At 39.9% G+C, this 15,657-nt stretch overlaps 1 protein-coding gene across 1 annotated transcript in view; it reads left to right on the forward strand.

The window, feature by feature from the left end:
* Positions 1-15,657, forward strand: part of ARHGEF12 (Rho guanine nucleotide exchange factor 12) — a gene marked incomplete at its 3' end in the record, with an annotated part of 79,355 nt that overhangs the window by 29,277 nt on the left and 34,421 nt on the right. The window contains exons 2-6 of the mRNA XM_082009946.1: positions 4,280-4,303; positions 5,028-5,116; positions 6,745-6,801; positions 14,426-14,524; positions 14,987-15,036. Coding sequence (XP_081866072.1) covers positions 4,280-4,303; positions 5,028-5,116; positions 6,745-6,801; positions 14,426-14,524; positions 14,987-15,036 — 319 coding nt within the window. The remainder of the gene's footprint in view (positions 1-4,279; positions 4,304-5,027; positions 5,117-6,744; positions 6,802-14,425; positions 14,525-14,986; positions 15,037-15,657) is intronic.

The raw sequence follows: 15,657 nt of genomic DNA on the forward strand, positions 1-15,657 counted from the left end.
CTGGGCTAGAATGGAATGCTTTGTACTGTTGGAAGCTGGGAATCCTTCCTCGCTCTGGTGTATTTTGACACATTAGGTCTTAAAACTGTCTTTTTGTGTCTTGGCTTCAAGGTAGTTATTAGGCACTGGTCCAGTACTGAATGGTGCATGCATGTGTGAGCTAATTTGGAGAAGTACAACTTTTTAATCCACAGTGTTACTAGTTGTAGGTGTATTTTTCTCACTTGGCTTTATGGTAAATAGATTTGCCTAATGCAGCATGACTAACAAGACATACTTTTAGTAATTTGATGCATTTAAATTACTTGAATTATTTGACCCAGTATTTTAAAAACAAAATGTGACTTGGCTTTTAATTGTTCCTGGTATTTGGGAGAGTGGAACAACTTGTTTGAAAATGTGCTGATGTTCATCAGTTATCAGACAAAATGTCTACAGGGTTTTATCCCGTAGCCTAAACTTGCCAGCTAGATTTGGAATTAAGTCTCCAGCTGTTAACCGCACCCTGCTGTGCCTTCAGCTTGCATGGTGTTTACAATAGTAGGTGAAATATATTTTATATGTTATGTTATAGTGCTGAATGGCATAACACAGTGAGGGGAGTTTCAGTACCACTTTGAAACTTGAAGTGAAGATGAGTTGCACTGAAGTATAAGTAGTTGTTGGATAAAATCACGGGAACTCTTCTGTGTTCTTTGATTATACTGTATTTATCCACTTACACTCTGCTTTCTGCTATAGTATACAAGTGACATAGTGTTTGGGAACTGAAGAATGTCCTCGGCAAATCAAGAAATGCCAGGTACTATTCAGGAAGGAAACTGGGAAAAGAGGAGGAACTTCGATACTGAGTGCTCCCCACAGTCTGGCTAGCAAGGACATTAAATCACAGCTGAGGTGTGATTTAGTAACTCTGTGGCCTGCAACGCTTTCAGGTACAGGAGGGGAGTCTTTCTGGGGGTCTGGGGAGCGTCACCTCTAGCCTAGCTGAACAAAGCCCACCTCCTTCCTACTCCATTGGTTTTATGGAATGCCTGTGAAGTAAAGCCGGTGCAGGAGAGGGCCTGGAGCTCCCTCAGCCTCACTGCCTCTAGCGAACACGCTGTGTGTGCCCGAGAGGCTTCGCTGTGATGGTGACCTTCTGCCTGCCCTGCTTCCCTAGCACCTCCATCCCTCCCTCCCCGCTTTAGAGAATAAAGAAAAATGCAGGAAGCTGGCGGGTGGCCAAGGGGCTCCAGAGCTTCCGGGAGCTGCTCCCGGCGTGCTCCGCAGCCGCTCTCCGACTCGGGGGCGGCAGAGCCCGAGGGGAGTGAGCACTGTGCTTGTGCCGTCCCGGCCAGGGCTCGGGGGTGTCGGCATCGGGGCGTGGGGATTCTTCAGAGCTAACTGGCTCCTCAGAGTCCTGACCGTTTGTACCGAAGTGCCGCACCTACAACTGTGAGCGCGGTTACGGCCTCAGACTAGGAGGCTGGGGGATTTGGGATCCCACTCAGAGGGACTTGTGTGCTCACTGTGAACGTCAAAGCACAGAAAAAATTCCTGATAATTTCAGTGCCATTTTACATACGAAAACTTTACAGTTTTGTTTCTAAATAATTAATGTCAATAGCCTATGTGTAAGCAGAAAGGTTTTGCATAACTTTCTAGACCTCTAAAGTAGAACACTCGCACTTCATCCTTGAACAGGAAACAAATAACTCTGAACCAACCAAAACAGTACAACAGCGAAGTAACTTTATTTTGTTCATAAATGGTTTCTTTTGCTGCAGGAGCATAATAAGCCTGGAGTTCTGGGTGCCAGACAAGAAACACTGTAGGATAAAGGTTTTCACTTAAATGCTTCATTAAAATACTTGTTAGTAGTGTTAGGATTTTTTTTATGCAGATCAAAAGTTCAAATGCATTAAAAAAAATGTGGTATAATTCACCTTAAGCATCTTTTCCTGCTTTTGGAGGCAGGATAGATTGTCTTTCCCTGGACTCCTTAGTCTCCTTTTCTGCTTTTGGATGCAACACTTGATACTACTGCATCAGTTTACCATACAGTGTTCTGACAGGGTTAGGTTGGCCTGAGATTACTTTTTTGTTTGCTTTGGGGTTCAGATTGTCTGCCTTGCACATAGTAGTTCTTTACTGGACAAAATTTGTAAATGGGAGGACTGAATGCTAAAGAGATCTGGCTTTGCAGGTAGAGCAGAGTGAGGAGAGTCTTGATTAGCTACACGTTTCTTATTTGAATCAGAGTGGATTTCCCAGACTTCTGAGATTAAAATAGTGCTTCTTTGAGGGGAGGAGGAAAGAGGACTACCACTTCTTGTGGAGTCTGTATGCAATGTTTTTTCTTCAGTTAATTAACTTCTGTGCTGCTTTACCCATAGGTTCCTAAGGCTTATGCAATCAAAGGCCCTATCTATCTCCTTAATTTTGAAGCTGTTGTTGTATTTCAACTAAATTTGATGCTGTTATCTGAAAGATGACAACTGTCTTGATGTGTACAATTATTTTCAGTAATACACAGGCAACACACTTAATTTCACTTGCCTAATGTGTCATCAGATGTTTGTTTCAGAGTTGCCATGTTAGTGCGTGCTTGCATAGGGGGTTGGCATGTATGAGCTGGCCAGCATTTTGGGTGTATACGCATTTGATGGAATACCTATTACTCAAAGAGAGGGATTGAGTACTTCTGTGTATCCAGTTATGTTTTTCAGGTAATGGGGAGGGAGTTACTATAGCTTTAAGACTGTGCTGTTTCTGGCTGGGGCACTCTACAGTTATTGAGGAAAAGAGAATAGGTGAATAAGTGACAGGGTGCCCCTCCCTTGTAGAAAGGAGCTTAAAACATGAGGTGTGTGTTTTGGGCAGTCGTCTTGGTGGTGCTCAAGGAACCTTTGTTGTAATGCTCTGAAATGCTTTTGGAGAATGGTTTGGTTCTGCATGTTGGACAGGGCCATCACTCAGCTCAGTTGAGTCTGAGTTTGGAGGTGATGTCCTTGGGACTATCCTGCACTGATGTTGTCTTTTTCTAACAACAGACTTACCATGGGACTATTGATCTTTACCAAATAGGTCTGCCTAAACTAAGCTAAATTTAAAAAATTAATTAAAAAAACCCACTGAGTCATTTAATGCCCTGTTAACTTTTGTGGTATTAGGTTTCTTTTTACTTGAATCTCTTCTCTGCCTCCCTCTAACCCTCACCCCATTATTTCTTGGAAAATCTGTATAAATAGGAGAAGCTAAATGAATAAGGATAACTATTATGTATATGGGGGAAACTATCTGCTATAATAACTGTAGATGCCTTAAAACAAAAATTGACTTAAGTTATTGTTTTCATATATGTACACACAGAGGTCTAGATATTTGTATTGCTTTTCCAGCCAAATGATCTAAAAACATTTAACAAGTAGGAATGGAATTAAACTTCTAAAATCCTGAGAAAAAAACTAACTCTGCTTTATGAAGGTAGAAGTTAATGCCTTAAGCTGGATGGCATACATCTTGTTCTGTCATTTTTCTGTGTAATTCAGGGGAAAAAAATTCCTGCTTTTAGAAGTCCCACATCTTTTCCTTACTTAAAAAAATGCATATATGCTTCTTCCTCCCTTTCACTGTGGATTTGTGTTTGTTACCTGTATGTCCCAGTAATAATATTTGGAGTAGTTAATGTAATTTCAACTTAACTTTACTCTGTTGTGCTTGTCTCAAAGATGACAAGTTCATACAGTTGCATGAAAATATTTAGAGATCTTGTTAGGAGGAAATGTCAGCATGAGCTCCTGTGTTACTAGATACCGCAGAACCCACATTGGAGGGAGATAACGGGAATGTGTCTGCTATGGGAGAACTTTCAATTAGAGTTTGGACTTTCATTAGGTACCAGGTACTCAATCCATCAGCATGACAAAAAAAAATCAAGGTACAATAATTCTTAGTGTGTGGAACTAGTTGTTTTAAGAGGAAGATTAATCATGAGCTACTGTACTAAGAAAGAAATTGCTGCTAGATGCTGGATTGGAGAGCACAGATTCTGCTTATGTTCTTAGTTCTGTTTGAAACCTTAAGCATAATAATAATAATTCTTTACCTAGTTGAATCAACTGTAAATGAACTAATAATTGGCTGAAGTAGAAGAACAAAAAAAAGACTTGTTCTCTTGTGAAGGTATTACAGACCTGTAAAATGACTAACTGTATTTAAGCATTAGTGTTGATATCAAACATAATATTGAGAAACAAAAAAAGTTCGTTAAACTTATGTTCTTTCTTCTTTTCAGGTTTCCTCTCAAAAAACCTACAAGGTGAGTTACTGAAGTTTATCTGTATTGCAAATTATGATACAGCATTTTTGAAAGAGGAGCGCTTTTAAAAGAAAAAATGTACAAATGCAGATAGCAGTACCCATTACAGATGTGAGGAAATGAATATCCAGATTGGGACAAGGTGCCAAAAATACAGTTGGTGACTTAAAGTGCATAGCATAGTGTTACCATTTGCGTTTCTGTTACGTACACTGGCAGGTTATCTTACCTGAGATTTGAGATAGTCAGAGCAAGTGAGACTATGTTGGTGCACGGTGTACAGACACTTCCTTTGGTAGGAGGGTATTCTAAATCTTTAATTTTTGGATACAAAGATATTTAAGGCCTGCTGGAAGAGGAGGTAGAGGTAAGATTTCAGGAGGGTTTTTTTTCAGTTTTATGTAACTTAAATCTATTTTGCTTTTCAAGTAAAATATGGCCTGGTCTTGAATGATAAAGAGAATGCACTTGCTGTTACTAATTTCAAAGTTTAACAAGACTGTTTCTAGAACCTTGGGTACACTCCCAGAGATTGTGAGGGAGATAATTTTTCCACTTGAATTCAGTCTGGGAATAAATTTTTTAGGTGGACTTAGTGCATACTTTTTCATATAAATTCCTTGTTAGCAAACAGAACTAGCTAAGGTTATTTCCAAAAGCCTCACCAGCTAGGCAATGCTCCTGTGGTACCGTAGTCAGGATCCTCTGCTTTGGTTTGGCACAGACACGGCAGCATTCTGAGCAGAGAGTCTCCAGCCGACAAGAAACAGAAGGTTGAACGCTGCAGTAGTACACACGACTTTGATCCGACAGGTAAAGTCCTAAAACTTCACAGGTGAAAATCTAGACTTCAAATTGAAAAGTAGTGGGGATTGGAATAAAAATGCTGTTAATGTGTCAACAAATGTGGTTTTGAGTTGTGGTGTTCTGTGATTGCAAAGCCTTTTTGAAGCATGCGGGCGTTGAAGATGGGCTTGCTTTTAAACATGCTCATCTACAAAGCAGCAGTTAACTGTGCAAGAATAAACCCAGATTAGTGGTATCAATGAATAATTATAAATACTTCCTCTTTCAGAAAAGTCAGTCTGAAATTTCAGTAGGCAAGTACTATAATTAGTTGGGAGTACTTCTTTTGCTGTTTTAGCTGAAGTGTGAAATTGGAGATGTTACAGGCTGGACTCGGGCTGGTGTTCCTTGTTGTTTGTTTGTTTGCGGGTTTTTTTGAGCCTTAGTGGATTTTGATCCATCTCTCTGTCACTTGCAAAGTTCATTTGTACTTGCCAACATGACATATTTTAAGATAAATGTCTATTTTTAAAAGATGTTCTATTTTTTTTTTAACCTTCCAAAACATTAAATTAGGGTCAATTTGGTAAGTCTGTCCAGTGCTGTCTTGGAAATTAGGATGCATGCAGGGATTCTTCATTCTCTCTCTGAAACACTGTGTAAAATGCACGCTAACCCTGTGACTACTGTGTATGTTCATGAAATACATGTTAGGCTCTTGCCTGAGCCTCCTGGCCCCATGCATTGTGTGTTTTTCATGTCTGTGCATTCTGCTGTTTAGTCCAGTCTTTTCCCTGGGTCTCGTGGAATACATGAGAGTTGAATGTAAAGGTGGTAGAACTTGGAGAATGTGGTTTTTTTGCACAAGACATTTGAAGCTGATGTTTATAAACGGTCCTGTTTGTTAATGCTTTCTGCCACTAGCTGCATGACTCCTTCCTAGTGTGCACAAAGTAAATTAAAATGGGCTTTTAATGTCAGTTTAAAAAAAATAATAATCCCGTAAAGGAGAAAAAATGAATTAGTGCTTGTCATCTTTTCCTTTGTCCTTGGGAATAGGTACTGTAAAATTATTTCAGGTTGGGGTAGGTCTCAGGCTATGAACCTGTTTTGTAGAAGGAATCGGTTTTCTTCAGAAGCAAACTTCAGGAATCCTCTAACCTTAATTTGATGAAAGTCATTCCAATTTTGAGAGCTGTCACCTGGCACCACTATTATGATGTTTGTGATCTGGTCTGATAGATGAACTCTGTACTGTATCCTTCATAAAATTATTTTCTCTTTAAGAGGTGATTTCAGAATGCTGAACTACTATGTATATGTCAATTTACTTACTCTGGAGATAAATGTTACCAGAGTTTCTATGCTTGGACTGTTTTTAATCCAGAATACTTTCTGTAGTTCACTGCAGAGAACCTCTTTTATTGTGTCTTAGATTCTATAACAGATTCTTTGTGGTGTTACCTGTGTCTTCATGCTTGTATTATTCACCTCTTATTCCAAGTGTTTCACTTATGTTTTTTGTTCACATCTTATTTGTGTTTTGCACGATTTAACCAAATAAATCAGTCTGTGTTTTTCATGAAGTTTTTTTTCTCATGTTTGGTCTCCATATTTTCTATATCTCTCTCTCCTTTTCTCCTGCTCTTGTGCAGATAGCTCCTCCAAGAAGACAAAGTCTAGTTCGGAGGAGAGTAGATCCGAGACGTATGGTAAGCTAAAGCAGCTGCTGCATCCTTGCACCTTTGCAGTCTGCTCCATGCTTTCTGTCTGTGCACCCAAGGCTTTTATCCTTTACATGATCCGCATGGTTGGCTCTGCAACAGGGAGTGGGAAACTGGGATTAAATGTTGCTATCAGCTTGTAGGTTTTGTAGTGGCTGGAAACTAACCTGTACCTGGCAAGCACAGGCTGTCACCTGGATTCTCCTGTTATCTATTGATAGTTGGGAAAACTTGCTGGGGCTGCCCTTCTTTGGAGATCTTGCGCCACTGAGTATTTTTGGCATTGTACAAGGACACAGCTCAGGCTGGACTCCAGAAGAGTTTTTGTGGTTGTAGAAAAATCTGTGTCTTGCCCTAACTGTGGAGGTTAATCTGGATAAGCCAGCAATTCATCTCTTTGCATTATTTGTAGAGGATCTTGTGTCAGTTCGTTTTCATGTTTCACAGAAGTAGAAAAATGTATCTGTAAATAATTTAAAAAAATGTAAGAATATGAATTTCACCATTCTTTGTTCCAAAGAGGGAGTAACTTGCCTGGCAGTCCTGTATCGTTATGTATTACTACCATGTTGCGGGCTTGTAGACTGGAATAAATTGGCATATAACAGTGCGGGATAGGAGTAGCCCCACACATCGTTATGTAGTCAGTATACCATGGTGGGCATACTCTTTCCAAGAGTGTCTACCAAATATAGCCTGTTTGCTCATCCTCCTTCTTTAGCTTATATCAGATATGTCAGATTTTGGGCTGCAACACTCTCTTCATCCTACCTTTATGTTAATGATTGGTTGTATTTCTGATCTCTAAAGGTATTTTGCACTTGTATCTTAGAACCTAGAAGGTAATAAGTTTTCACAAGTTGGTGGGTGGTCTTTTGGATCCTACCAGCTTCTTAAGACACTTGGACCTAGGCTGAATGTGACCAGTACTGCTACATTTCATGTTTCTAAGTGTGCATGTACAGCTCTGTCTTAACTCCAGCTATGGCTTGCCTTTTTTTTTCCTGTTTTTTACTTTCCTGTTTTTTTCCTCAATGTTTAAAACAGTCTGTGATACTTACTGTTTTTTCTCTGTTGAGAAAATTTCTTGCTGCATAACCTGCTGTGGGCTTTTGGACAGATGCAATGACTCGTCCAGTATTGGCTTTATCATTCCACTAGAATAAAACTGCCAGGTGTTAATGCCTGTGATCCAACTTCTTAAACCACCTATGTAATACAAAATGATGCTGTTTATAGCTCTGATTGTAAGGAACATTAAAAAAAAAAAAAGGCAAAAAACCCACACACCCCAAACCCCAAAAGTATCAACCCTGATAAAAAATGTGTAGACATGGCACTTCAGGACAGGGTTTAGTGGGCATAGTGGTGTTGGGTTGATGGTTGGACTTGATGATCTTAAAGGTCTTTTGCAACCTTAATGATTCTGTGATTGTGTGAAAATGAGATCCCTTAACTTTACCTGGAATTTTGAATTACACACTTTTGTCTAAAAAAACCAAAAAACCCCAATCTAATATGACAGTCATGTTCCTCAGGGTGTGAGAGTGTTCCTCAGAAACTGTAAACACGTTTTGAGAGTCCCTTCATTTGCTTCAGTAGATGTGGAAACCTGTCTTAGGTAGACCTGGTTTGCTGCAGCTTGTACATCTTCCTCCCATGCTCAGAGAGAATGAACAGGAAAATGGCCGGCTTGAAAAGCATACATTGTGGGATGATGCTTCTGATGAGCTTGTGTTGAAGCCTTGACCAGTTCTTCCTCTTGCCAGGTAGATGCTGGTTAGTGACAGTGCAGCCAGGTTGACTAGATCCCCGTCTCTTGAATCTGCATTAATTTTTTTGCCTAATGCTGCTTACCCATAATATACTAGAGGTGCTGTCAAACAATTGTAGTTTAATTACGGGAAACATTTGGTATGCTTGATGGAATGTATCTGTGTTTATACTTCTCCCTCAGTCTGTACGGTGTCCTGGTTTTTCATGTATGGCAGAAAGAAACATGACTTCCTAATGTAAGCCTTTACTTCCCCTGAAGTTTCCTGCAGATGCTCTGTCCATGTCCAGTATCTATGGGAGCAGTTTCCACTTATCCTTCCTTTCCAGTGCCCTTTACTGTGTTGGAGCTTGCCCTGCCTTTTGTCTCTACCCTCTACTTCTCCCAGGTTCTGTGGTATGTGTAAAGGAGTCTGCTGTTTGCTTTGGATAGGACCAAACTATTTAAAAACCTACAAGTAGAAATACTGTACTGATATTTTTCTCACTGGTGAGTGAATGTTAGCTGGCTCTTTCTTTGGCTAGCCATTGGGAACTGAATAATAGAAAAGTCTTGAATGACAACAGGAAAAGGAGGTGTGGCTTTTATGTATGTGTTTGTTCTTACCTCTCGAAATTCTTAATTAAGGAGTAAGAGACCAGAATTTCTTGAAGGATATGAGTGGCTTGGGGGAGGGCAGAGTGGTTAGGTAGGGAAATTGTTCCAGTATACAGAAGCTAATTTATAGTGACATGAAACTTAGACTATGATTTTTTTTTTTTCCATAAATCCAACTATCTCATATCTGTGTGTTCAACAAAATTTAGAAGATCAGGAGAGAGACAGGCTGTGGTTTCAGATATGCTGTAATTTACTAATTAGTGCCATAACCTCCCACAATACTTGATACCTGTTTCTCAAAGTAGAATTTTTGTCTCTTAAATGAACTTCCAATTGAAATTGGCTTTCATGGTGGTAGGTGAGATATCAGTTACTCTTTTCTCTTCCCCATGACTTGGTTACTCTCCAAAGATATCTTCCTTTATATTTAGTAGTGATCAGTTTCTGGCCCCAATGTTAGACTAGACTGTATGGACATGGTTTCAGGACATGGTTTAGGGGACATGGTGGCGCTGGATTAATGGTTGGACTTGATGATCTTGAAGGTCCTTTCCAACTTTAGTGATTCTGTATACATACTCTTTCACATATTCTCTCCAACTCTGAGAGAAGGTTTTAAAATCTTTTTGTTTTGAAACCCCAGATTTTACCCCTGTTGATGTTTTTAAATTGAACTTATTCGTCCTGTTCTGTTTCTTGCAGTTCTTGTCAGCCTTCTGTCTTTATGTTGTGGCCACCATTTTTCAAGACTCTTAAAAGGACTCTTGGGAGCACCTCATCACTACCCTTATAATAGCCAGAAACCCTGCGAGTGCAAGGGGCACTTGACCACAGGGCTTGAATGTGTCGTTGCCATGGGAGCAGATAGTCCTATTTATCATGGTTAAAATACATGGTTCTTTTTTTCTAGAAAGGTTACCAAGCCTTGTTTATGAACAGTATTCAGTGCCATTGTTATTAACATTTTTATCAAGACACTATACACTGCACTAATTTCAAACAACATAGTTTTTGCACTGACTTTATATGACTTCTGTTACCAGGTTAGTGGAAGAATCTGAAGAATGCTGCTAGTATGGCATTTGGTATGAAGATCACAGTAATAACTAGAACTAAGTGAAATTCAAAATTTCACCCTATGAGAAATTTTCTTTATAAAAGCTGATAGTTTTATTTTGTGGAGCAGCGTTTCTGAAAGTATTTTATCGAAATAAAGCTTTCCAAATAAAGTGAAACATTTGGACATTCTCAAAACCCCAAGGAGTTTGTTTTTGTTTATTGAATGATTCATTTAAAATCACTATATTAAATTGCATTTTCCCATTGTGGCCTTGTGCCTCCAGGGAGGCTATAGTTCACAAGTCTCCTCTCATGCCATGTCCCACACAGTTTGATCAGAGGAAAAGCTACATTGTGTTATGGGAGATGTAATTCATGCCTGCATTCTCTCTGGTGATTCAGGTTTTTAGAACAAACCCCTGCTTTATTAGTTGTGCACTGCTAGGGAAATGAAATTTTCTATTTTATTCAGTAACTTCCAAATATTTAGGATCCGTAGAAGAGAAGAATATAAACGATCTCTTTACTAGAGAAGCTGTTGGGCAGTCAAAACGTATCTGGAAGGAGTGTTTGAGACATTCTTACCATGGTGTGTCCATGACCTTGAGAATTTCAGACTTTACCCTTCCCTATTGTCCAAAAGGCACACTTGTAGCAGGGCTGGAGAACTGCGCCACAATGTCGCAGAGGGACTAGTGCCACCTATTGAAGAGTTGATCGTCTTAGCTTTCCTTGCAATTCCTTTTTTTCTGACACTGGTAATTTCTAACTGCATTGACTTCTAATCTTAAACCTCTTTAACTACAGCACACAGCTGCTTTACTGTATTCATGGCTTGAGGCTATACCTATGAGTTTGGGGAATTACAATAAATATGAGGATGAAGAAGGATTTTTAAGATTTATTTTTTTTCTCCACAGAATTTTATGAATCCACTCAAGAGATCAACATGTAGTTTGACTTTGTGTACTTAAAGCATAGTTACAGTGATGTCTCCATTTCATGCCATCAAGATACTGTCATGTGAAAGTGAATGTGGGAATAAGATTTGATTTTGAGTACTATCAATGATGGGTTCTGTTGACCTTGTAATCTTTACTAAGCTTCAGCTGGAAAAAGTGAAATATCATGGTAAGATAATGTCAAAATTAATGACTCAGAATTTCCATCCAGGGAACGCTAAGAATTGGAACATGAAAGCGAAAAAGGTGAATGAAAAGCTGATTGCCAGTTGCTAACATGGACTCTTCAGTGTTGCCTCAAACTCATAGACTTTAATTAAAGTGGATGAAGTTAGTTTAGTCAGTAATTTAATGTAAGAGTTTCTGTACGTACTTGTGATATCCAGGCGTGACAGGAACAGCTATTGAAAACTTTATATTGCATGTCATTGGGCTCTCAGTGGTTTGTGGCTTTCCTTTCAGTCCATTCCAGAGTGTCTAATGAGGTGTTCAAGGTACAAGACGTAGGTTGTGAAAACGTTGCTGCTCTGGTCTTAAAATTCCACCGCTAAGCAGGTTTCAAATTGCATATATTTTTCTTGAAGAACAAAAGTGAGCAAATGACAGATTGGGGGGTTTCTTTGACAATTTTTTCCTCCCAGCACAGTAAAAGAGAGCACTTGAAGGTTGCTCTTTTTAGTCTACTTGGTTCAGACAGGGAGTGCTATCAAAGCTGATCTAGTTCTGCAGGTAATAGTGTTATCTTTAGAAAACTTGCAGATGACTTCATTAAAATCACTATAAAGCTGCTGTGTATCTCTGTCAAGCATGCTCTCTCTCAGCTGACCTACCTAGACCTTGTTCCAGCCTTTTATATTGTGTTAGGAGAAGGCTTAAGTGCCTGCTTCTTGTCTGAAGGGAACAAATACAGGGAAAAAGCAATTATGGACTAGTTTGAGTTCGAGTTGTCCTAATTTCAATTGCCTCCCCATTCTAAAAGTAAAAGGTGGTCCTGGGTGAAATTGAGACTTGTGGTGTGAAACAGTTTAACTTGATTATTCTTGGAACTTAAATTATACTCTGTAAGGTCATTTTATGTTGCATCTCCTACTGCATTGCCTCTGCTTTGGCATCAGGTTCATTCAGCGAGGAAGGTTATCAGTAGATCCAGGGGTTATTGGTTTTGGAAAAGAAAGAAACTCTGTGAAAGAGCAATGAGTATGCAGAGCTATACTGTGCCTTGAAACAAGGACAGTTCTTATGAGTCAAAAGATTAGTTAGTGTCTTACTCATAAAACCTGTACATCTGGCAGCACGGTTTAAAACGAGCTGTTTTTATGAAATAGCGTATGTTCGCTTTCCCACACCCCACCCTGGGGCATCATTCTTGTGAATTGAGACTTAAAGAAGCTTGGTCATACAGAAAAATGGGAGGTACCAAAGGGAGAGGCATGCTCTTTCGCTTAGCCATATAAAGAGGGTGTGAAAGGTGGTGGGTTTTTTACTCTTGTCTGCTTTCACCTTGCATCCATTCCATCAACTTACTGCAGATCGCTATGTATAGCATAATTTGCTTCTACTTTATAGGCAGAAGGGGAGTTACTGGGATACGATACTGTGACCAGACTGCTGCAGAAGTGCTGGAATACAACCTTTTCCACTACTCCCACACCCATTTTTCATATATGCCACACTCGAGGAGAACAGGGCTGACTGGGCAGACAGTATTTTCACTTCAGTATTTTCACTCATTTCTATTAGGAGTCGCTTCAGAGAAGTGGAAGGAGCTGTAGTGGTGTGACAGTAATTTAAGACATGGGTATGACTCTACACTCTGTTACAACTCATTCCTTAGAAATTATTCCAGGAAAGACAGTCTCGCTGGGACAGAATCTTCACAAATCCGTCCATACTAGAAGAAGCTGCTACAATTTTGGTATCTGATTGTGGAGAACTCCAATTCTTTCTCAAGATGCTGGTGTAAAAGTTTTGCCTGATGTGGCTTTGGAAATGAAGATGCAAAGCAAGCTGTTAGAAATAAGGGTGATGTTTAGTAGCTTGTTGTTTCAGCTGTGTAAATAAAAGAGCATCGGTGAAGCATTTTGCAGAGTTCCTTAAGTCACTTTTCAAGATAAGGGCTCGATTGAAGTATTAAAAAAACATGTAGATGTGGCACTTCGGGACATAGTTTAGTGGGCATGGTGGTGTTGGGTTGATGGTTGGACTTGATGATGTTAAAGGTCTTTTCCAACCTTAACGATTCTGTGATTGTGGTAGGCTTTTTGCAGATGCCTAGGAAAGGGCTCTGCAGTGAACATGCCGGGACTGCTGCTTTATTTTGTTTTGTTTTTCCTTTATTGTGTTTTCAGGTGAACAATATTTCACCTTTTCAAAGTGCTGCACCGACTAAGTACATTTATCTCTCCTATAGTATTTATTATTTACATTATACTGAATAATCCTAACACTGGGAAACAAAACAACTTGCCTTTGATGCCACACAGCAAGTTAAAGGAGGAGCAGATTGAAGCTCTCATCTCCTGGGATTTTGGCCCTGTACTTCAGTAGCTCAGTGGGAAGCATGGTCTTGATTTCAGAAGTCTTGTTCAGTGTAGTAAGTGTGGCTTGTACTTCTTTTACTGCTGCTGTTCTGGCTCTGTGTGATACTCTCATCTGGAACAGAAGGTGCCCTGAGATTACATTTTTGCTTACAATTGAGAGGACTTTTCCTGATCAATAAATCTGTTTTAGTCCAACCTGCTGATGTTAGTCTAAGAGATTTGTGACTTCTTTTTTAGAGTAGCTTGTAAAAGTTGTTTGGTGTTTTTACTGGCATATGGGAACCTGACAGCCCTGTGCCATACTTTGAAGAACTATTAGTACAGATGAAGGGAAGTTTTGCTCATCGGTTCATGTACGTAGCTGCTCTTCTTTAAAAGCTGCTTTTACCTCAAATTGTGTCTGATGTGCCAGAGCTGTCTGCATCTCTGCTGTTGTATATCTCTGTTTTGTGCAACTGAAGCAATAAGCTTGACCTGTCTTGACATTCCTATCTGTTTCTGGACTGATGCCCTGTTTGTGTCGCTCATATATTTTTCCCTCTGTTATATTGTACCAGTTTCTTTCAGTGCTCTGTGATTATCTAGGAGGATAAGGTTTTGGACTGATGCCTAGCTTGTGTCTCTCTGTATTTCTCTCCTTCTCTTTCTTCTGCCCTTTCCCCACCTTTCTTATGCAGGTCTTGTTCAACGGTGTGTTGTTATCCAACGGGATGAAAACGGATTTGGGCTGACAGTCAGCGGAGACAATCCAGTCTTCGTGCAGTCTGTCAAAGAAGGTAAGCAGACTTGCTAAATGTGCTAGCCAGAGAGCAGCCTAGAGGGTTTTCATGTGAATCAAAGGAACAAGCGCATGAGCTGGAGGAGAAAACTCCAAATGCCTTCCGCACAGGTGGGATGGCTGTAGCTCGAGAATGGATGTGCAAGGACAAAGAGCATTGCACTGTTGGGATGCAATGAATCTCCTCCTCAGTGTATGATGTATTTGGAAGCTGACCTCTTGTGTCTGAGAGGAAGTATGTGACTCCTTGAAATGTGGTGGGACTGTGGCTTGATGTATCCATGGCAAAATGAGAACTGCTCTAGTCTAGATACTCGGAGATTTTAATCTGCTAGAGACAGAGGAAGCTTGGGTGAGAGTGCAGGAAGTAGCTTTGCTTGGAACTACAGAAGTGCTTAAACCATTTTTGCTCTGAATGGTTCTACTGAAATTGGAACAAAACGATTTCCTGCCTCTCTAGATGGAGCAGCCATGCGGGCTGGAGTGCAAACAGGTGACAGAATTATCAAGGTAAGGGCATTCACATCATCAGAGAAATGGATCCTTTGTGTTAAATGAGCTCTTTCCATGAAAGGATGTCATTGATGTGTCTGCTGTGATGTTTGCATTTGCGTGTGGCATAGAGGAATGGTCTAAGTTTCCGTGTTCTGGGGACATCAGAACAGTAACCACTGAAAGCCAACTGCTGCATGTTAGTTTTGTTGTGGGGATCACTCATTTCATAACTTCCTGGGCAAGTTCAGCATCTTAAAAGGTTCAAGTGTCACATGTAAAATAAAGGGGGAGAGAAGGAACAGAGTAATTGATAATGACTTGTAAATAAATAGTAGTCTTGGATTATTGTTTTTCCCCTAGCTGCCCCCAGATCGGTGTTCTCTTTTAGTCCCAAACAACTAACAAATCAAGTCAGTAACTAAAAAGACTATCTGAACTATTGCTGTAAAATGATGGTTGTGCTACAGCAGCTACTGACACAGCTAGAGCTGGGTTTTCAACTAGGTAATTTAATTCATTAAATGCCTAATTTTTTTTTTTTACCTGCCTGGTGGCAGAGGGTGGATTGCTTTTTTTTTTTTTGGTTGATTGCTTGGTTTTCTTTGGGGGGTGTGTGTAGCTTTCTTTTTGCAGGCT

Source organism: Phaethon aethereus (genome assembly GCF_964289735.1).
Source record: "Phaethon aethereus genome assembly, chromosome: 23".
Lineage (NCBI taxonomy): Eukaryota > Metazoa > Chordata > Aves > Phaethontiformes > Phaethontidae > Phaethon > Phaethon aethereus.